The sequence below is a fragment of the Arvicanthis niloticus genome, chromosome 3, assembly GCF_011762505.2.
Source record: "Arvicanthis niloticus isolate mArvNil1 chromosome 3, mArvNil1.pat.X, whole genome shotgun sequence".
In the NCBI taxonomy this organism is placed as follows: domain Eukaryota; kingdom Metazoa; phylum Chordata; class Mammalia; order Rodentia; family Muridae; genus Arvicanthis; species Arvicanthis niloticus.
In genome coordinates, this window is record NC_047660.1 from 132,545,592 (window position 1) to 132,567,687 (window position 22,096).

At 37.6% G+C, this 22,096-nt stretch overlaps 1 protein-coding gene and 1 long non-coding RNA gene across 3 annotated transcripts in view; one reads left to right on the top strand and one right to left on the bottom strand.

Annotated features, from left to right (window-relative positions):
* Tmeff2 (transmembrane protein with EGF like and two follistatin like domains 2) overlaps positions 1 to 22,096 on the top strand; it is a 264,413-nt gene that overhangs the window by 214,142 nt on the left and 28,175 nt on the right. Inside the window, exons 6-7 of the mRNA XM_034498088.2 lie at positions 886 to 1,034; positions 1,767 to 1,826. Coding sequence (XP_034353979.1) covers positions 886 to 1,034; positions 1,767 to 1,826 — 209 coding nt within the window. The remainder of the gene's footprint in view (positions 1 to 885; positions 1,035 to 1,766; positions 1,827 to 22,096) is intronic.
* LOC143441833 (uncharacterized) lies at positions 956 to 21,099 on the bottom strand. 2 transcript variants are annotated; one of them, XR_013109548.1, is made up of 5 exons: positions 21,035 to 21,099; positions 19,979 to 20,078; positions 17,297 to 17,354; positions 8,838 to 9,070; positions 956 to 1,079 (listed from the first exon to the last, which is right to left on the bottom strand). It is a non-coding gene; the product is annotated as an uncharacterized LOC143441833 (long non-coding RNA). The 2 variants fall into 2 exon arrangements; XR_013109547.1 differs by lacking the exon at positions 21,035 to 21,099 and having other exon boundaries at positions 19,979 to 20,235.

The window sequence follows — 22,096 nt, forward strand, 5'->3', positions numbered from 1 at the left end:
AGTGCTCTTAGCCAAAATATAATATTCCAAATAACAAAGGAAATTATAAAACTGAGAATTAAGAGAACATTGAAAAATAACTTTATAAAGTTTGTTTTACAGTGTTTCATTTTGCTTTAGATGATCTAATTCTCTTTAATTCACCAGATGTTTCTTTAGCTTACAGGGGAAAAAAAATGTTAAAACCATAAGTTAAAACCAATTTGAATTTGTCACTTTATTGTGTAAAGTAAGAGCCCAAAATAGAAACTGTATACCTTGGGAAGGAACCTTGGGATGTGCAGAAAGAAACCTGAGAACCCCATGAGATTTCATGTAAATGCTGTTTATAGGGTGTGAGCATTTCTGAGAAGCTGCCTACATCTTTCCCTTCACTCTGGAAGGGTATCTGTGGCACTCTAAAAGGTTAAGGTCCACTGAAGGTTCCCATTTACTGCTCCTCATTCGCTCTTTCCTTTGTGCTGGAGAAATACCTCTTCTGACGGCGTTCCAAATAGTGTATTTGATTGTGTTCTGTTTAACTGGCTCCTGGGACATTTTTCTCAAGCTCTCCCCATTTAGCCGCCCAATGAAGAAAGTGCAGGGATGCACTTGAGTCACTTCTGAAGCCATTCTGCCTCAGCAGCAGCCTGTTTGTAGTCTTCAAACAGCCTCGCGGTGTTTATGCACATTTATTTTTGATTCACTGCTGGGTCCTCTGGATTATTTACTATTTGTTCTGTGTTACATTTTCATCTCAGAAAGCTGGCAGAACTTCTCTGGAAAAGCACAATTTGCTTCTTCTGCATTTTGCCCAGCTAGCCACTTCTCCCGTTTGTATTTCACTTACACTGTGGTAACATCACTACTGATGATGTTCTGTATTTTATTTCGCTCTTCCTTTAGGTGTGTGTGCAACATTGACTGTTCTCAAACCAACTTCAATCCCCTCTGTGCTTCTGATGGGAAATCTTATGATAATGCATGTCAAATCAAAGAAGCGTCATGTCAGAAACAGGAGAAAATTGAAGTCATGTCTCTGGGTCGATGTCAAGGTAATGTTCATAGCAAAATTTCATTTCAAAAAATGTTTTTAGTCTCTGTGCAGAAATGAAAAGTGAAGATAACTCGTTATTAGGCACCTATTTCATTTCCGAAAGACAGTTCTGATTCACAATGGATCGTGTAGTCAGCTGTAGAATTTGTGTTGATTATGGGTGTTTGAGGGCCCATCAGCAACAGTGCATGTCTTTTTCAATATAATAGGACTGTATTGTTACAGGGCCACGAACACGGGAGCCAGTATTCAGAAGATAGCAGAAATTTTCCTGGCAAAGGCTAAAGAAGAAGTCTAGTCAAGAATTTTAGAATAGATGAGAAATCTTAGAATTAAAAGCAAATTGCTCTTTTTATGTATTGATTCGATAGAAATATTTTAAGTACATCCTTAAAAGCGGAACGGGATAGAACATTCTGTTTTTGTTATTCAGAAAAAAAAATGGCTTAGGGAACTTGGGTTTGATTTTTCTTTTATCATTGTATCTCAGTTCTGAGCCTTCTTGTGCAAAGCTTCAGAAAGCTGACACTGTTCTATAACTCACATAGATGCAAATGCACATTAAAAATCTGTTTGTATAAAGTGCTCAAAACTATAAATGGACTGTTGTTGTTGAGGAAAGCAACACACCTTAACTACCATGAAGAAATGAAGGTACTTATGGAAGAGCAAATTTGATAGATATGTAGGAAATGGTTAACTTGGTTTTATTGTTAATTTTTTAACATAGATAACACAACTACAACCACTAAATCTGAAGATGGGCATTATGCAAGAACAGATTATGCAGGTATGTAAAATTTCCGATGACTGGAATGAGAACCTGTTTATGAGAGCCTTGAGCACCCCTGTTTATTTACTGCCTGTCCTAACCTGAGCATGCGCTGACCTCCCTTCTTAGTTCAAGCTTTCAATGGGCAAGAGGGAATTTTTATTGAACCAAAGACGGCACACTTTTTTGCCATTGTTAAAGCAATTGTCAAAGATGTCAGTAAGATATAATTAACTTGTTTTGACAGTGTAAATGGTACAAATGACAAAACATTTATCAAATTAATGGGCATCAATGAAAATTAATGCAAGGTTTGGCAGTATATTGTAATAAATGCAAATGCTCTTGTTTGAATTTTCATAAAAGTCAACAGTGGAAAGTTTGCTGATCTCTGACAAGATAGAAATAAAGAGAGTTGCAGAAGCTAACACAGGCTACTCTGAAGATGCAGAGCTAAAATTCATGCATAATTTAGTTTTTAAAGAAACTAACATGTCTCATTTATTTAGATTCTAGAATGCAGCTTCTCAGACATGCAAAGTTATAATAAACTTTCTGTGAAAGTACAAATCTTATTTAGCAACTATGGAACCTACTTTGAGTAATAAAAATGCTGCCTAACTTAACTCTTCTACAGTGAGAAATAATTGATGGGAATGCAATTAGCATATTATCAGATGGCTATAATTTATGAGAATTTATAGTAAAATTATAAAAATAAAATTATTGAGTTCTATAAAAGCATTCAATGAATATTTATTTGTTTGTTTGTTTATTCACACATTCATTTTTGCTGTTTTGAGACAGGGTTTCTCTGTGTAACCCTGGCTCTTTTAGAAACCACTATGTAGACCAGGCTGGTCTCAAACTTGTAGAGATCCACCTGCCTTTGCCTCATTAGTGCTGGGATTAAAGACATGTGCTACCAAGTCGAGATTCAAGGGATTTTTAAACACAACTTTTCATTTAACTACTGAAGACTTGTAACCAATTTTATAACTAGTACTCAAACCAAATCAATTGCTTCTTTTCCTTCAAAATATATACTACCATTTTTTCTTCTGACTTCATTATTTTATTTTACTTAATAATTATCATTATGTTTACACATGAACAAAACCCTGGGAATATTTTAATTACTTGCATATATCAGAATGTGGACATAAGGGGAACTTAACTTTTGCATATTTCGCCTTAATGTTTTCAGCATCTAGATAAGACTGACACATTCTAAATGCCTGAAACTACTAGTTATGCAATATATTAACTTTGGTTCCATTATATGTGTGTATAAACATCCCCAAATCTCTACAGGAGATAGTATCAGATACTTCTTGAGAAGAACAGACTAGTATTCAGTACGTTTAGGAAGTGTTAGCATCAACAGTTGATCTTCCCAGCTTTCCTCCCTTCTTTCCATTATACAGTCATTAGAAATGTTCATGTTTTGTGTAAAATCATCTCTCAGAGAGTGGGTTCTGGGATTGGTTCCAACCCTTTAAAAACATCAAAATCTAAGGATACTTATAAACTGGAGTGATATTTACATATTACCCATCTGCATCTTCTTCTGTGTCTTAAGTCATCTCTAGATAATTTATAATGCTTAATACAATCTAAAGTCTATGGAAATATTTGTGGTACTGTATTGCTTAAGGAATAATGATTTTAAAAACTCTTTGGACACATTCTGGAAGATGCAAGTACTTTACATATTTTTTGTCCACAGTTTGTTGAATCTATGAATACAGAGCACATGGATATGGACAGCCATTTTATTTTACTGTTTTAAAATTTTCTAATGTGTGAAATTCACACAAATGCATGAAGTATAATATCATGAATCCTCATGTAATTATCTTCTTTAAGATGATTTTTCTTTAAAAACAGTTATATCAACTCATGGCTACAACCTTTCTCTCTCCCCCCTCGCTCTCCCCATTTCCCTCCCTCTCCACCTATCATAGATTCAATAACATGTCAAATATCATAACTTAATTAATTTTATCATACAGATCCAAAAACTCTTTTTATAATCACAGCACTATAATCATCTCTTAAATACTTCAAACCTCTTACAGTATACAATATGCATCAAAATTACTTGAATAATAGCACGTTTTTATAAAGGATTTTGCAGGACTAGTGTTCCCAAAGCTGTACTCCACTGATATGTTGAGCCATAGAAGATTACTAAAAGTAATAAAATATAATAGTGACATTTAGTAGCTGAGAGTGGCACTTTATGCTTTAAGATTTAAATAGAACCAAATAGGAGTATTATATTTTATTATGAACAACTATCTCGATGTTATTATAAGCTACTTCTTTTAAATGCATTTATGATAACTTTATATTTCCTGTAAAAACTAATTCATTTGGAAAAAATTCAAAACTTGCATCTGTGACTATCCTTGAACCATCCACCAGAGGACTTATAAAAGAGTCAAGTCTTGCCCTGAGGATTTTCTTCCCCAACAAGGAACCCTGGAGGTTCATTGCATTTTGTGCAATTCCAGTGCGTGCACTCATCTGTATCAGAAAATACCAACACTACCAATACAGGATCTGTCACCCTCATCACCATTCACATTGCATGTCACAGTTCACCTTCAAAGAAAACAGTGGGTTACATTTCTACCTCAAATTTATTCAGATTTGATTTCAGGCAGTTAACCTCTGATGTTGATTACCACTATTTTTAGTTCACTTTCTTTTTTTTTTTTATTTTAACATATTTTTACACATTCTTTTCTTTGAAAAGTTTGTGCATTTAAACACTACATTTTGAACATATCGACCACCATTACCTCCCTCCACCTCTCCCAATAACCTCTGCTTTGTCACCCTCTCAACCACACATCTGTCGTTTGTTCCTGTTATTAATGACATAGTGAGTCCAGCTGTTCATGGTTGCTGAGGAAGGGAGGGTAGCTCTGCCTGAGCGATGTAGGTTTCCTGAGTCCCCATTGGTGGCCCCACACCTAAGCACATATGAGCTGCACAGATTGTCTTCCACCTTAATTTTATCTCCTTAATGGACATAGAAAGAAAAGAGAACATTTCCCAGTGAAAATGATCAGGTCACTCAGCATCCTACAGATCTCTCTAGTTTGACAACCGAAAGCCTTATAAGATAAAAAATGGCATGATTGAGGGGCAACAGGCAGACTGATCAGGTAAAATCACTTTCTGCCATCTCTAATGATCAGTGTTTGGTTCCCAGGACCCATCAGGTGGCAGAGCAAACCAGCTCCTGCATGTCTCCCTCTAACCTCCATCCCCCCACTGATGCTGGGCGTGTACAAGCACTCAGAGAGACAATAAGTGCACACAAAGCAAAGAAACAAATGCAACAATTTATAAAGCTACGTTTAAACATATACCACTGCTAAATTCCAAATAAAATATAGAAGCAAAAATGTTTATTGAAACTTGCAACTCATAGTTAAACATGGACTGAATACTCAAGTCTTCCCTGAAATTCAGCTACATGTGATTTTTATACATAGTTTTATTGAAATACGTTATATTAGAAAAGATTGAAATAATTGTGTTTCTCAACATTTCCAAGCGTCCAGCGAGATTTTCATTTTCCCAAGTTTGGGACATAGACATGAAAATCTAAAAGAATCAAATGAAAAAGCAATCTGTTATTGTCCTGATAATTTATATTTCAGATGTTATAAACTCTCCAAGGAGGGTAAACAGGAAGTGTATGACTCACATGCCTAGAAGTCTGCTCTGTGCTCACAATTAATTTGATGTCACAGCAACTTCCCTTGTTAAACAAATGTCCACGGACGCTCCCACTGGAAGGAAGTAGCAATTGTATCTCACACACTTTTCCAGATGTGGCATGAGTACTGTATGCTTAGGAACTTTTACCACGCCCTCTCCTTTCATTTTTGAGCCTACTTTAAAAGCTGGTAACATTTGTTTCTAACTAGAAAGGTGGCTATCATCTTTAAAGAAAGTCTGAATCTTAAAATAAATTTATTAAATCTTCTTTGTAATAACATCTAAAAGAAAGGCTTCAGCCAGAACCAACAGAAACTGAATTACAATTAAATAAAAGAATACTTTGTGAAGCAAAAGTAACATGTGCAGGAAGCTAGAACATGTCTACCTTGCACAGAAACAGGAATCTATGATCCTCATAAGCACAAAAGTATAGTCCACACCAGAAACTGAAAAAATTTCCAGCATATTCCAAGCAGAAGTACTATCTGTTTGGACTATCTGGAATTAGCTTCCTATCTTTTTTTTTTTTTTTTATCTCTTTTAATAAGACCCGAGGCATTTCTGAGTCTTGAATCAAAGGCTTTGCATCTCTGTGTTCCGGGCCCAATGACAAGTTCCTGCCATAGAAACGGAACAGACCAATTGACACCAGTCTCCCTCCATTAGTTGAGGACATAAGCTTAGATTTAGGTCTGTCTTTTCACTACAGAAAAAGTTCGAACCCACGGATTTTCTAAATCACAAAGCAAGGACATCCTGGCTTTACCATATGATAATGTGAATCTTCCCTTGTGAGGAAGTAAGACGGCTCTGTGTGTGTGTGTGTGTGTGTGTGTACATATATATACTCACCAAGTCTTGCACTAAAAGGAAAGTGAATTTTAAAACTGTGCTTCTCTGTGTCCAATGTGTATCTATATATGTGTCTCCTAATGGGTTCCTGTCTGGCTGAGAGTCTCATCAAGCCTTGGAAAACATGGTCACATATTTTTCCCAGTGAAAATGTACTTAATTTTATAGCTTGTTAGATATTTAAAAAAAAACATAAATTTCAACTACTTTAGTTTTTATCATCTAAAAAAGAAAATGTATTTTATGTTGTGGTATCCTATACCGGTTTTCAGAAAAGGATTTGCAGTGTTTTTATAATTAAACTATACAGTCAATGAGGGTCTTAAAAAAGAGATTGAAAATATGAAAAGCCAAACTGCTAGGGGACAGAAGTACATCAAGAGCACGGCTACTACTGCTAAAGCACTTAACCATAAGCTTCCTTGCAACCAGTATAAGAAAGAAATTATGGTTGAGTCCGTTGATTTCACAACTATCCGTAAAGTCCTGCTATGCAGCAGTGCTGCCCCAGGCTCTACAGAAGGCAGCTTGGAAGCCTCAGTCTCTGTGGAAGAAACCTGGGTCTTCATTGTCTGAGAAAAAAATGAATAAAAATAATTTTGGAGACTAAAGAGAAAGTTAACTTTGCTAAATTATATGTGAAATATTTAGCATGGATCTTTTTATGAACCATAACTGGGAAACATAAATGGATAGAATCTTCAACCGTGATATTTATAAAATATCCCAAGAAGCTTTCTGTATGGCTGAGGGTTTTTGAATAAGTTTTTATAAAATTCTAGCACACACACAAAAAATAAGATATATATATATCTCAATGATACAGTGTTTGAGACAGCCAGTCTCAAACTGGCTGAAGTAATGAGTTTCATTCATGAATATTCCATAATTGGGAGGGATTAATATCACAGGAAAATGGTAGGAGAATTCATAAGGAAAGCAGGTCTAGTTCATTCCCTCTGAGTGAGCAGGATAGAGAGCTGGGAGTCTGTGTAACAGGACAGTGCTCAGTGACAGTGTGTATGTCGCTGGAGAAAGTCTCCGAGTTTTCATGTTGGTCAATGAAAAGGAAAAGTCCTAGGCTTTCTGTACCTTCAAAAAAGGCAGGGCCTCCCTCCTCTGGGTCTGGTACCAAGCAGAGTCTACCTATATCCCTGAGAATTGCTTTGCAGAAATTCATCATCTCTTGTCGCTTCGGGAAGTCTTAAGTTTTAGGAAACATTTCTTTTAGAGATGTGCTTCTCTTTAAACAATAATTGAGATATTATGCACAAGTCTGCAATGTGGAAGAAAGAATCCAGACTTACAAACCAAATCCTCTCTATCCTATTAGTATCCTGCCAACCCATTTTCCACACAAAGAAGAAACTGACATCCTGAAAGGGTATCAACATAGTCTAAGTGAATTGCCAAATAACTTGTTCTTTGTGGAAGCCATTGCAATTTACAAAGCCTTTCCACACATGGTGTCTCCTTCCATCTTCACAATAGAAATGTGAAGAAGTATTAGAAGCATCTGACAGGTGAGAAATGGAAGTTCAAAGAGATTAAGTGAAAGAGGTTCCGTGGCAGAGCTGAGGTTCAAGACAGCACTGCTAATTGCAGAGGCCAGCAAGCGTGAGCAGCAAGGGACCCCGGAAAAACCGAACTCCCTAAAACTCTGGAGCTGGGAAGTGGACAGTACACCCTGAACTTAACCCTTTGAGAGTTTCAAATTCAAGAATGTTTGCCTGTGCTGTTTGTTGATGCTGCCATGAAATCATCTGACGTACTCTATAGTCTGTCCACACACCCTCACCATCCCTAAGTGCTATTTCATTTGACTTTAAAATCTCCCCTGCAAGCTGGATGGAAGACTAAGTCCGTAAAGTGTTCACATTGCAAATCTGAGGGCGCGCAGTTGATCCTCAGAAACCAGTTGTTGTTCAGTAGTAATCGCAGCTCTGGAGAAGCACAGATGGGAGGGTTTAAGACTCACTGACCAAACAACCAGCCTAGCCTACTTGATGAGCCCAGCAAGAGATTCTGTCTCAAGAAAACAAGGTGGCCAGCATCTGAGGAACCACAGGGAAGGTTGTCCTTTGACCACCACATGCCTGCACACACTAATAGGTATGCTCACATGAATATGCATACACATGCACACATGGCTATGCACATGTGCATACACACACACTCACTCACATGCACACACAACCCTTCTATTGTTTCCTGTTTCTTTGCACAGCAGAGAATCCCATTAATTAAAAAAAAAATTCTCTGCTTCTCTGCAATAATTTGGAATTTACAAAGATTCATCCACATTATCCAATTTTTTTAATGTCAGCCCGTAAAACAGGGATACAAATGCTAGGAGTAATGCCCAGGAGGCTCAAAAAAGCTATAAATGGCTGGCCTGGAACTGGCCACAGTGCTTTAATTTTGTCCACCTACCTGTGCAAATGGGTCAGTTGCTTGATTTGCTGAATATTTGTCTTCATGGCTCCTCTACTCCAGGTATACAGGCAGGAATATCAAGTGGTTTCATATCATATTCGTCACATGAATTAATTCAGTCATGTGGCAAAAATCTACATTTAAAATGGAAGCTTTTTTTTTCCCATTTGTTCATGAACACAAGGAGCACTTCGTTGGAAACCATGTTATATCTGGGCCAATAATCTGATCTGTAAGAAATAAATAGCAGAAAACGTAGGCAGCAGCTTGTAGCACAAATATTGATATAAGCACTGAAACAAATAAAACGTTTTCCCAGGCTATTACGACACCACTAGGCTATCCTGGAGTATTTAAGCCCAGGAAATGATGTTAGATGTCAAGATTTCTGAGGGGGAAAGAATGTCTCAATTCAAGTATGTTCGCCTCTGGGACTTAGAGTAGGACTGCTGCAAATTTCTAAAAGCCTGCAAACTCAAACTCACAATTTTCTGCTTTCTTGAGCTTTATGCTTTCGTTCTTTCCTCCTGAAAATCATGTAGCTGGTCACCTGTAATCTTACGTTATGTTCATGGCTATAGATAAAGAAGCAGTATTTGCAATACGGATGAAAGCTGGAGCCGGAAAGTTGCCTTGGGTCCTAAGAGACACTCTGGGAAACTGTGTTTATGCCCCAGTTCATAAATGCATTCTGCACTATTTATGTGCACTTTCTCTGTTTGCAATGCCCATTTTTGAATCAGTCTTCCCACCTGAAGGTGTTACCTCTCCATCGACCTTTCTCTTTTATGAATGTAGGGCGGCTGTTTTGATGGTGTTTGCTGCAAAATCAAGGAGTTTGTGCACTCATTGGTCGTGCTGTGATCGGTTGTTAAACTTGAGCTGACTCTTTGACTTTCCTGATTCTGTTTCTGTCTGTGCAGTGGAATGATGGAAACGATATGTTTCCAGCATGCACAAACTCCAAACACATGAATTTTGCGTTAAAAAACATTATGTAAGCTACTAACCAGAAACTAATGAGATAGCTAGTCTTAGGGTTTTGTTTCAGTCTGAAAGCGAAAGTGAATTTATTTTTATGGGATATATGATTCCTTTTACATACTATTATGGACTGTGTCCGGGGTTTAAATGCAAATTCAGTGTCTATGAACTTAAGCACACTAGGTTTGCATAACCATTTCTGTTCAAGTCATTTAGCAACTGTTGCAAAAGCCTTTGGCCAACTTTTCAACTAACAAATACTAAAGCAATATTTCTCAATCACCTATGTCTACCCTGTCAGCACAATAATATATCTAAATTTCACACAGCCAATTTTTCTGTTTTCTGTATACTTCAATAACTTAATATGATCACATGACCATTATGAACTAAGATATTATATAGGATGATATAAACACATGACAGAATTGAAAATGATAATGTCGATTTAACTGTAAAAAATTAGTCATTTATAATTCAAAGTTTGTGTTTAAAAAACCTATGCATTTATTAATTTAAAAAAAAAACACATGGAATGGGTGACCAGGAAAAAAATTAGAAGAACATAGTATATAGTATATTCCTTTGATGTAAAATATTGTTCACAAAGATATGTCAGTGATCACATGTGAGGACTAGCACATGTGCACACATCCTTAAAAAGTAAAAAGAAATGTTTTCAACAACATGACCATAAAGAAAAGACCGCCATATCTAGCACTGGCAACAAAGCAGAAAGACATTTCTGAACTCAAATACCCTCCTGTTGTCAGTGAAACTGCCACAGTGGTCCTCCCGAATCCAGCCTTAGCACCTCCACCCTGCTCTTCACTTATCCTGCTAGGAAGAGCAGTACAGGTAGGAATTGAGTGCATGATTCTAGAAAAATACAATGTCCCAATACCTTGAAAAAGTTTAAGAGCATTGTTTTCCATAAAATTCAAACTGTTTAAAAACATGCTGAGAGCTCCCTGAATCTTTCCTGAATGTGTTGACTAGACCCCCAACATGAGCGCCCACCTCAACCATGAGGAACCATTCCTCATAGCTTGGTGCTTCAGCCATATGAAAACATAGGTACTCCGAGGTGTTTTTAAATACATATAAAACTAAATGTCTCATAGAACCCATGTTTTCAAATACCGTATCATGGAGATAGCTTGTTTCATGTAAACACACACACACAAACACACACAAACCTACACACACATACTTAGTTTGAAATCAAATACGATCAAGAGGCGTCAACTTCAGGCATAGAAAATATGAGGAAATAGCACTGAATTGAGAAAAGGGATGGTGAGGACTAAATCATCTAGAACACTATCTCTGAGCCCTGAGGTGCAAAGCTGAGGAACAAGCATAGCATAGTGCTGGGAAGTAGATGTTGAGACCAGAATGACAGGCCTTGTGAAACACTGAGCTAAGAGGGCAGCACACAATGTTCTTGGAGATTGGTAACTGGGGCAGGATAGCAACTACTTTTATGAAAGGCAGGCAGGGCTATCAGACTTGCAGACTCAGATGTCTAAACCCTGAACTCACTAAAGAGATAACTTCCCTTTTCTGGGAAACTCACATTAGCCAAACTTTTGATGTCTCCATACTGATTTGCAATCACCTAGAGGGCTTCCCTCGGCTAACTAATTATATGGATTATATGGAAGTCCCAATAGAAATGAGGCTACTCTCTGAGTCTGAAGTTGTTCAAGGCATGAAGCTAAGGAGTCTGGTACAAGCATTTAGGCAATAGGAACACTTCTGCCTTCAAATCAGTGTAAATAGAGCATGCCTAAGGCTAGAACCCCTCCTGCCACCCCAACAGAACTTTTAACAGTCTGTGACCCTCCTCTATCTAGGTTTCTGCTAGGCCCCATCCAGAAAACTGATTCTCCTAGACAAACATGGACCAATCCTGGGGGTCTCTAGAAGCATCTGCTCCCCATCTCCAGAACTGCTCGTTGTAGACCTCAAGTTATACCGAAGACAGGCCCTTCTGCTTTATGAGACCTTCAGAGGTTTTACACAAAGCTACTACTAAAATTGTTATTTTTAAAACTAACAAACCAAATGAATTTGACTAATAACAAAGGAAAGTGAATAGGCTTAGAAAGAAAGTTTAATATTTGGGAGTTTTGTAAAATAATCCTTAGCCTTTTTTTTTAACACAATCTTCATGTCTGTGAACATGAACTTGATACTATGTAATCACATAAAACATAAAAAGAATGTCAAATATTATCCCACAAATACTGAGATGAGGAGCTCTGCACAGGACTATTACTGCATCACTAATATCTGATGGAGTTACAAAACGTTTCTAGACAACATTTCCTTAGCCAATTATTTAAAATCCCCTACTGTTGTAATTTTCTTAAAATTACATTTTTCAGAAGTCTAATATGGATTACATGTGATACACAGAAGCTGTGTATCATATGTTAGGAACATTTCATTTGAGTGAAGACTGATAATAATCTCCATTTTTTTCTCCAGAAGTGAAATATTCCAGAAAGATCACACTATTAGTTTAAACCAGCAAGTGATTTGTGCTTTGTAGGGGAGTGCCTGTCCAGATTCATGTCAGCAGCTTGATCACCGCTGTGCCACTTCAGCTATTCTACAGTCTTGTACCACTGGGTTCATTCCAGGTTTAACGAAAGAGCCCAAGAAAATCCAAGTGGACAGAAGTAACCTTTGGAAAAATTCCACTTCTGTCCCCATACCTCTGTCCCCTTATGCATTCCACACTATTGCACATGTTCACTTGGTATTGGTTACTAATTTTAATGAACTGTATCTGTGGAGACATGAGGACAACCCACAGGCAGAATATAGAAATTCATTATCAAAGTGCTTAAAATAAGTTGTCACTTATCTTCTATAGAAAGAGCCAGCAATAGTTATCAAGGCATCCCATCAACAATGATAGAAAACCATTAACTCTTACCCATGAATGTGAAATAAAAGAATTGTATTCTGGGATTGAAATTGTGTTTTGCTGCAACATTAAAGGCTTCTCAGCTCCTTACCTCCTCCATGAATTGATAAATGCTCAGGAAAAAGCTAATTGTAATATTGTCCTAGGAAACTATTATCTTCATTTCAATCAGGACTACCATCATCATCATCACCATCATCATCATCATCATCATCAGTAAAAATACCAGCGAAATAGATTCACTCAATTCATTCCAAAACAAACTACAAATTATATGCACTGTCTGTTGTTTTGGACTCTCCAAGAGACTATTCTCCAATGATGTGGATAATTACATTTATTTTTTAATTTCATTTGAATTTTAGAGCAAATGACTTACAGAGCGAATTTATAGGAGAAAGAGCTTGGCATAGCAGGATATAAACTATTGACTTAGTTTCAAAACACCAGTTGTTCTAAGGCTTAAAACTGCCTTTTGCAGCTAGGAACTACGAGAATTGTGCCTAGAAATCAGATGATATTGACTAACCCAGTTCTGTTTCCAGAAGGAGCCACAATCAGCGAGCAAGAACCATTGGTCTATCAAGGCTCTTCTCATGTCTCTATTTCAAATACAAATATATGTTTTTAAAATAATAGTTGAGTCATACTGGAATTGTTAACGTTTTACAAATAAGATGGGGATCTGTCTCTTCTGAAACTTATGAGAATGAAAATGTCTCATCTCCTGAGAGGGAAATTATACTTTTGGGGATCATGCCACTGGGGAGTCTCATCTGCCTAATTGGATCTCTTATCTATTCAGTTAGAGTTCTCATAACTTGGGGCTCTGTTTTGCTCCTGTTCAAAGCTATGACATATTTCTGCTCACATTAGATGTTTTATACAAACTCAGACTAAATCGCTGAACCAAACATTGCCTGTGTGAAAGATTTTTTAATGATGTTCTTTGAGGAGGCAGTAGCCGCCCTTTCAAAGCTTTCTTTTATTATTTAGGACTCTTCTCATTATAAGTTTTTGTAACAGTTGGTTCACAGAAATAGATTTAAATACTGCTAGCTGAATCCTATTGAAGCATTCAACTGAAATCCTTTAACAATTGAAGTTGTTGTGATGTTCGTGGAACAGAGCATCTGTCTGACTGTTAGAACACAAACTTCCATGGAAACTCCTGGGGTAGAAGAGAATGCACCTTAAAACTATGTCTCTAACATGGCTGGTTACTGTTCAACTACCCTGTGCCAATTCCCCAAGGAAGGATGCAAATGTGCAATTCTGTTAGGTGATTCCCAGAGACAGAACCTCATTGAAATTAGGAGCAAACCCTGCTGAGTCTTACCTGGTGAAATAAAGTTATTGGTTTTGCAGCAAGGACAATGAGGGTATTTGTTTAAAAAGACAACTTGAGAAAATAGCAAAGACAACAGGAAATGATAAATGAGCCAGTCTCTGCTACAGTAATTACTTCAGTGTTGCAACAAATGACTAACTTTCTCAGGAATGCTATTTTCCATCGGAGAGTGTACCTCTACCTGCTCTTCACTGTGTGCTATGTTGTTCTTGCTGCTGGAGAAAAACCTCTAAAAAGAAAGAGCCAGTAAATAAGTTGCCTGAGAAAATTTGTGTTTTGAAATGTTCATGCCATCCTTTGGGTTTTATCTCAATTTTGTTAAGCCTTAAGAGTTTTGTGCAACACAGAAAGCATGGATTTGGGCATGTAGCTGTGCATTAAATCACTGGCCTATTTCCCTTCCTCTTGCTAAGAGAAGCTACTCTGATCAAAGGCAACTTAAGGGAGAAAGAATTTACTTTAGGTCACAGTTCAGTCTTTCATGATAGAGAAGTCAAGACAGCAGGAGCCTGAAGCAGTTGGTATTCACTCATTCAGGAAACAGGGACCGAATGCATACTGTTGCCCAGTTTGCTCTCTCCACTATATGGTACAGGATGGCCCCCAGGGTGTGGTCTCTTTCACAATTAAGATGGGTCTTTCAATATCAGTCAAGCCATAAAATTCTCCACAGGCATGCCCCGTGACCCATCTCCCAGGTAACTCTAACTTATCTAAAGTGACAATTAAATTAAAATTACATCTACCTTGCATGAAGCCCTGGATTCAACACCCAGTGCAAGAGAATGTAGAGAAAGAAAAATTAGAAGTTCAATGTCATCCATAGCTACAGGGAGTATTTGAAGCTAGCCTAGGCTCTATGAGACTCTTTTTTTTTTTTTTTTTTCAAAAAAAAAAAAAAATTAAGTAATTTTAAAAAAATTGAAAAAAATCTTTCTGACACAGGCAGGTAAATAATAAAATCTATATACTGCTGGTTGTGGTAGCACATGCTGGTAGGATTTGCTGCAGGAAGTGGAGACAGGAGAATCATGAGTTCAAAGCCAGCCTGGGAATGTTATTCTCTATCTAACTGGCTGGTATCTGCTGAGATGTTTTTCTTATGCATAGCACACAATACTAGTTTTCAAAAGACCTATATTTGAAACCTATTGTTTTAAATACCCCATAATCTAGGGAAGCCCTTGAAGAATTTTGGAAATGAGGACCATGTATTTTCTGCCTTTTCATATAATGAGAGTTTCTCTTCAGAGATTATGGACACATTTGGATATGCATGCTGCTAACGTTACAGTGGCTTTAGAATTTGGATTAATTTCCAGAGAGAAGTAATTCTCTAAGTTGCATAGTAAAATTTGATCTAGTTCTAATAATATTTCTACTGAAGATTCTTTAATTATGGATTGCTATTTCAGTGTATCAGAATATCAATTGGATAACATAAAAATTAGATGGCAAATCTGTTAATCATCAACTTCTCTTGATTATATATCAATTCTGAATTTATACTCTGGGTAATTCTGCTTGCTATTCATTGGCTTGAGTTTCATTCAAACTTTGTCTTCCAGAGTGGTGAGAGTTGTTTGTGCCAAAATGTTTATATTGTGACAAAGAGATGAAAGTCACCACTATGTCAACATGCATGGAGTGTTTCACAAGTTGAACAAAAGTATGAAAACAATATTTCTAGGCAATGGGAAAACAATGATTAGAGAATCTTAGTGTAATCACATGCCAAGCCAAGTTCTAAAACTGAAGATGTTAAGAACATATTCCAGATAAGACAGAACTCTTCACTCCCACATTTCAGGATATGGGATTTTATGGAGAAATTTTAACAATTAAGAGAAACACATAAACCTTTCTAGAATTTTGAAAGAGGAATTTTAAATTAAAAGTCTGTTTCTTTCTCTTAGTGTCTTTGTTGCTTTTCTATTACTGTGATAAGACACCATGACCAAAGTCATTTATAGAAGAGTTTATTTTGAGCTTAACGTTTCAGAGGGTGAGTCTATGACCATCCTGGTGGGGAGCATGGTGGTAGGCAGGCCAGCATGGTGGTACAATGGTAGCTGAGAGCTCACATCTTGAGACATAACTAAACACAAGACAGAGAGAAGTAACTGTGACCAGCATGGGCTTTTGAAACCTCAAAGCCTGCACCCAGCAACATACCTTCTCCAACAAAACCACACCTCTTAATGCTTCCAAACTCATTCCACCAACTAGGAACTACGACGGGAGCCATTTCCACTGAACCCACCATTCTTCATAAACAAAAAGTAAAGTAATAATCAGTCTAGTCATTAATGTTCACAAAATTACTTTCTACCTCTTTCCCAGCATATAAATGAGACTTTATCCTAGTTTTAAATGTCTTTAGAGAAATCAATCTCCTAAGATTTCTTGATAACCTAATCTTTAATTACAAAATGAATATACTTTTTCACTTAAAATATTGTCCATGGACAATTGATATCCGAGGGTACCTTTGTTTGTTTCAAAGAAAACAAAAAGAAAAGGAGAACAGAACGCACATTGGGTAGCTTATTTCCATAGCCTATGTCACCACTACCTACCATAATATTTTCAGTAAATGGGCTGGCTACCTAGGGCTTAGCAGAATACATCCAGAGACTATTATTAGACTTGGATTTAATTTTGAGCTCTGAAGTAGCATAGTTCGTTCGCCGCTGCATGTGACATTTTAAAAACCTGAGCAAACAGTATTATTCTTAGGAAAGAAAAGCTCTTTCTCACTAGATTCAGCATTTAGAAACAATATTGAATTGATTTGAATCAGAAAATTGTCTCTGAGAACCTGAAATGAATATAAACATTAGGCAGATGATCTCACCTCTTGCTTCCTGCCTTTGCCTTAGTCCTGTTTTGTTTCCTTTGAGTGGTTCTTAATATTCATTCAAAGTGTGCCTGTGTGCAGTCGCATCCCAAAGCCACAGTGCACACTTGCTCTTGTCAGAGCCCAAGCACATTACACTACATACTGCAGGCAGTGCAAGCTCTTGTGCCCTGGGTGGAGCCCTTTAGTAAGAACCCAGATCTGACCAGGCACTGAGCACAGCTGTTTCACATGTCGAGATCATGAGTATTTTTAACTGCTGTTTTTGCACCTAGCAAACAAACACGGTCCTTTTAGATATATAATGCTCTCTGTCTTACCCTTCAGGCAGGATTCTTACATTCCATGGAATGACAAAGGTTCACATCCCTTTTTGCCCTAGGTGGAAAACATAAAAGACTAAGATGCATCATTAATCATGCAGACTGTCTGCTGCAACACTGCCAAGAAAATGATCATCCTCGTACCACCCATCAATATCCCTGACACCTGTCTAAGAGCTCAGGTCATGCATATCCATCTGCCTTTAGAGAAGTGTCAATGTGCAAACATTCCTTCACTATTTTTAGGGTCACCTTAACGTTATTCATCACCTACCTGTCAGTTCATCCAATTTGTCATGTTATGCGGAGCTACCAGTGCCTGTTACTGGCCATCTCCCCTTTGCATTGTGTTTTTGAGAGCATGAGAGCCGAAGATGTTCGGAAATTGTCAGAAGTGTGAGAGACAGCAGCCAGAGTTTCCCCAAGAAACTACTATGGCTCACATTTAAGGAAAAAAAAAAATACAGACATTTGAGGTCCCCGTGACTTACCAAAATTTCTACTTCTGTCTGATTTCTTGTTCAATGAATTGTATTTTTAATGAATTTTATTATAAAGCTCACAGCATGATTCCGGGAGGTTAAATCAGTTACAAATGAAACAAACCTTCAGAAATTCAAGCTGCCAGTTCTGAATACCTAGAAACATACTATACACAAGTTTAAAAAAATTAAGTCCAAAGGCTGATAAAAAAAAATATGATGCGGCACCAGGAGCTCATGATGGTTTGTCTCAACTGTCACTCAGCACAACAGCCACAACTCCTACAACAGCTTAGCAAATACATTCCGATCTCTGAACAGTGAAGGCATTTCACCATAGGTGGGAAAATTCCAGAAGGAGGAATTAACACATCTGTGCTTCCAGCAGCTGCCCTGCAGTGATGCTCTGGGGGGACTGTGGTAGTGCTTGCCTTGCAGGTTTAGCTCCATGAATCTTAGGTTTTTTTGTTTTGGTTTTTTTTTTTTTTTTTTCAATCTGCAAAGTGTAGATGTCAAAACATCTCCAGTATTTGTTTCAGGAGTCTATCTTCCTATTGTTACGAAATCCATGGCACATATAAAGCCGCAGAAAGAACTGTTCTATCCTTGGTAATTCTGACCTTCTCTGAAATGTGCATGGAGATGTTGGAATCATGAAAATAATCTGAACAGCCCCGTTGCTAGCCTGAGCTCCCCAAAGTGATAAGCTCAAAGCCGGGAAGGGTACAAGCTATTTTCAGCCACTACCAAGTGGAGTGGGTTTAACTGTGACACCCATGAAGCAAGCTGCCTCTTTTGTAGCTGTTGACGTGTAGAACTACAAAGCAACAGATAAAACAACACGACACAAGAGCTACAACATCTGCTCATAAGGAAAAGAAATGCCTTAAAGAAATTATTCCTTTTTAATTAGAGAAACATTAGAGAATGTTTTAAATGAGTGCTTGCAGTTGAACCCAGACCTATGCATGTCGACAACTTAGCTACACTTCCGGCCCCTCATTAGCAAGGGTCTTATGAGGATTGGTCAGTTTATCATAAAGACTGAAAATATTTGTTTTGGCTTTATAAAAATAAGAATGTCCAGAAACAGATGATGCCTAAGCCTCTTGTTACCTTCAAATTCAGAATCTTATATAACACTAATAAACACTCATATATTAAATCACAGTTATGAGGAAGGTTTCTCTGACAAAAAAGAAATCATTAAAGAAATACAATAACAGGAATTCATATTTGTTCTGCATTTACTTCACATATTTATGATCTGTAGATGGCATGCTGCCTTGCCCCTTCTGAATCTACCTTGAGAATACATAGTTCACAAAAGTGTCGTAGGATGAGGAAGTGCAGTTCAGACTGACACAGCAGAGCTGAAGAGGCCTGTGGAGGAACATGACTGGCAATAAGAAAGGCCAAATGTTGTCTTGTTTTTTGTTTGGGTTTGGTTTGGGTTTGGGTTTGGGTTTTATCTGTACCAGGTTTACCTGGCAGAGAACAGAGCATTGTGAAGGTGGGGGACAGGGCTTGAAAGACAAGGAAGCTTTGATGAACTAGAGGGTTCCAGGACAGGCACAGGGCTTGATTCCTCTGTGGCACTGCACGGAGAAGAGGACAAAATAGAGCTAAGCGGAAATGGTGGTTTATAGGTCAGTCAAGCCTCCTTCCTTATTTGTAATAAATGTGTAAATGTATTCTTTGGTAGAGGGCTATAATTTGAGGCCTTAATAAGTAATATCATACATTTAAAAAAAAAAAAAAAGGAAAACCAACCTGGTATAGAGAAGAAAAGAACACAAGGCAAGGCAGATGAGGAAAGCCTGGTCAAATGAAGAAGATTGGATGTGTTGTTGATGACAGAGAACAAATATATATTTTAGGTGGGCTTAGAATGTAGATGTTGACCAGATTTGCTGTCTAGATATGAATGCCTATATGTGGACAAAATAATGAATCATGTCTAGCGTGTTCCTTTGGGTGCATCAACACAAAGATGGACCACGGGGTCTGCAAGGAAAGGAAAATGGTGATGTGCTGATCCTCCAGGAGAGGCTGAGGCTGAAGGTGTCATAGGATTGAGAGAAGGCAAAGCAAAGGTGGTCCCAGATAGATAGGTAGGTAGGTAGATAGATAGATAGATAGATAGATAGATAGATAGATAGATCATACATACATACATACATACATACATACATACCATGGGTGGTAAAGAGGAGTCCTGGAAGCTGATAGCAGTGGTATCCTCAGAAGCTCCTGTCATTGGCTTCTCCCCTGTGTCCTGTTCCATGTTTTTGTCTCTAGAAGAAAATAAGTGCTCATTTCAATTTAAATATTAGGCTTAAAAATGTCCTTTTTTGTTCTATGGCTTACTTTTCTATACACTTATGTCTATACCTTACTATCTACCCTGGCTGTTCTAAGCCCTTCCCTCTTTCTGGTCACACTGTTGCAGTGAGCCTACTGAGACTTCCCAGTGGCCCTGTGCCTGCATTCCAGATATTGTGCAAATAGCACGCTTTATTTCTCCAGTCTCTTCAATGTGAGCAGAATTTGTTTATGCATTTGTGGTTTACCTTTTATTCCTTGTCTTCTTTAGTTATCACTTAAACTTCATGAGGGCAGGAAAACCATCCTGTTCCCTGTCATAAATGCAGCACCTAGAAAAGTGCCTGATTCATGGTCAGCAGCCTACAAGTATTCCACCAGGACCAGAGGTCATTGATCCAGAAGCAGAACTGAGTGTGTTTTTAGAGAAGTCCCCATATCAAAGTAACGACCTCTCGTTTTCCTCTTAAGAAATTGTACTTGTATTAATAAAATTTCAAAAACTTTTTGTGCAAAACTACACAACCAGAAGGTGTATAGGTTTGTGTATCATAAATTATAGATCCATTTTTTTTTACACCTCAAAAAAAGAAAAAAAAAAGAATAGTTTCCAGCTTGGGAGTTTAATTTTTCATCTCTACTGGACTTTTAAAAACACTTTAAGGACAAACTTTTACAGGGAATTTAATTCCAAACATTGCTTTGGAAGTAATAGGAAAGACTGTTTACTGAAAGGGAAAGAAAGAGACCTTCATATGCAAATGTATGGCATTTGAAAATGTCATATAGCTCCATCTACATATAAATAATTCTGAATTCCGGGGAAGGGAGACTTTGTATAGCATTAGGCAATTTCTATATCAAAGTAAAGTGAACTAATAAAGCAGCAATGAGTCAAGATGTGAAAGAGAGAGCAAATCTCCACTACCTCTCACAGCAGTGGCACTCCTGGTCAAAGAGCAGCCCGACAAAACCCAAACCCTGATGAAATCAAATCCCACGAGCTTGAAGGCAGCTGAGATCAGCCAGCTAGAAGGAAAGGGACTCCCAGATCGGATCTTGACAACTCCCTATCAAGTACTTGCTTTCCTTCCAAATACTGACATGGAAACCAAAGTCCTCTGAGATCTTTTACATAATCTCTACGCTGGTAATTGTGTTTCCTTACGTGAAGTTCTAAAGGTTGGACAACAAACAAAACAAACAACAACAAAAACAAATAAGCAACCAAACAAAAAAACCTCAGTTTTAACATCTTTCCAATTTCATACATGTTCCATTGCCTTATTATAAGATAGAGTTCCCTGATTATGGTGGAGTCACAGGGGGAAAATAATAATCATTTGATTTACATTATTTTTACTGGCCATTTCATGGAATCCCTGTAGGACTTGTATTTCCTTACCAGCAAAAATTGACTGAAGTCTATCAGCCAAAACCTGCACCAAAATTTAATTTTAGGTACTAAGAAAAGTAGACCAAAGCATACCCTGGCTCCTACACAAGATATTTATACAGGAGCTGGTGCAGAGAGAACTAGCCTTGAAAATGATAGCTGAAGGAAAATGCTTGAATTTTAGGGTAGAAATCTATTTTAGTAAGCTTAAGTAAGCAGCAGGAGGGAATAAGAAAAAATCCAGTTGTCAAAGAAAACCAACGAATGAGGATTGTCTTAAAAATGGCTAAGTATACTTGCTACCTTCCTGTTGAACATAGAAAACGGTTTGGCAACTTATTAGTGTTTCTCTTTGAAATAACCATTCAATAAAAAAAGGTTGAAGAACCTCATCGATGGCCATCTTCTGTTGGAGAAGCTGAAACTATGTTTGGACCGTGTTCTCTCTAGCCAGAGAGCAGTCTTATTGCCCTACCACTCCTGCCTGCGTCTGAGCAGACAGAGTAACAGGAAAAGAGCGGAATGCACATTGGATACGTCTGAAAATATACCGTCCCTTGTGGCAGATATTAAAGGAGCCAAACCAAGTCCCTA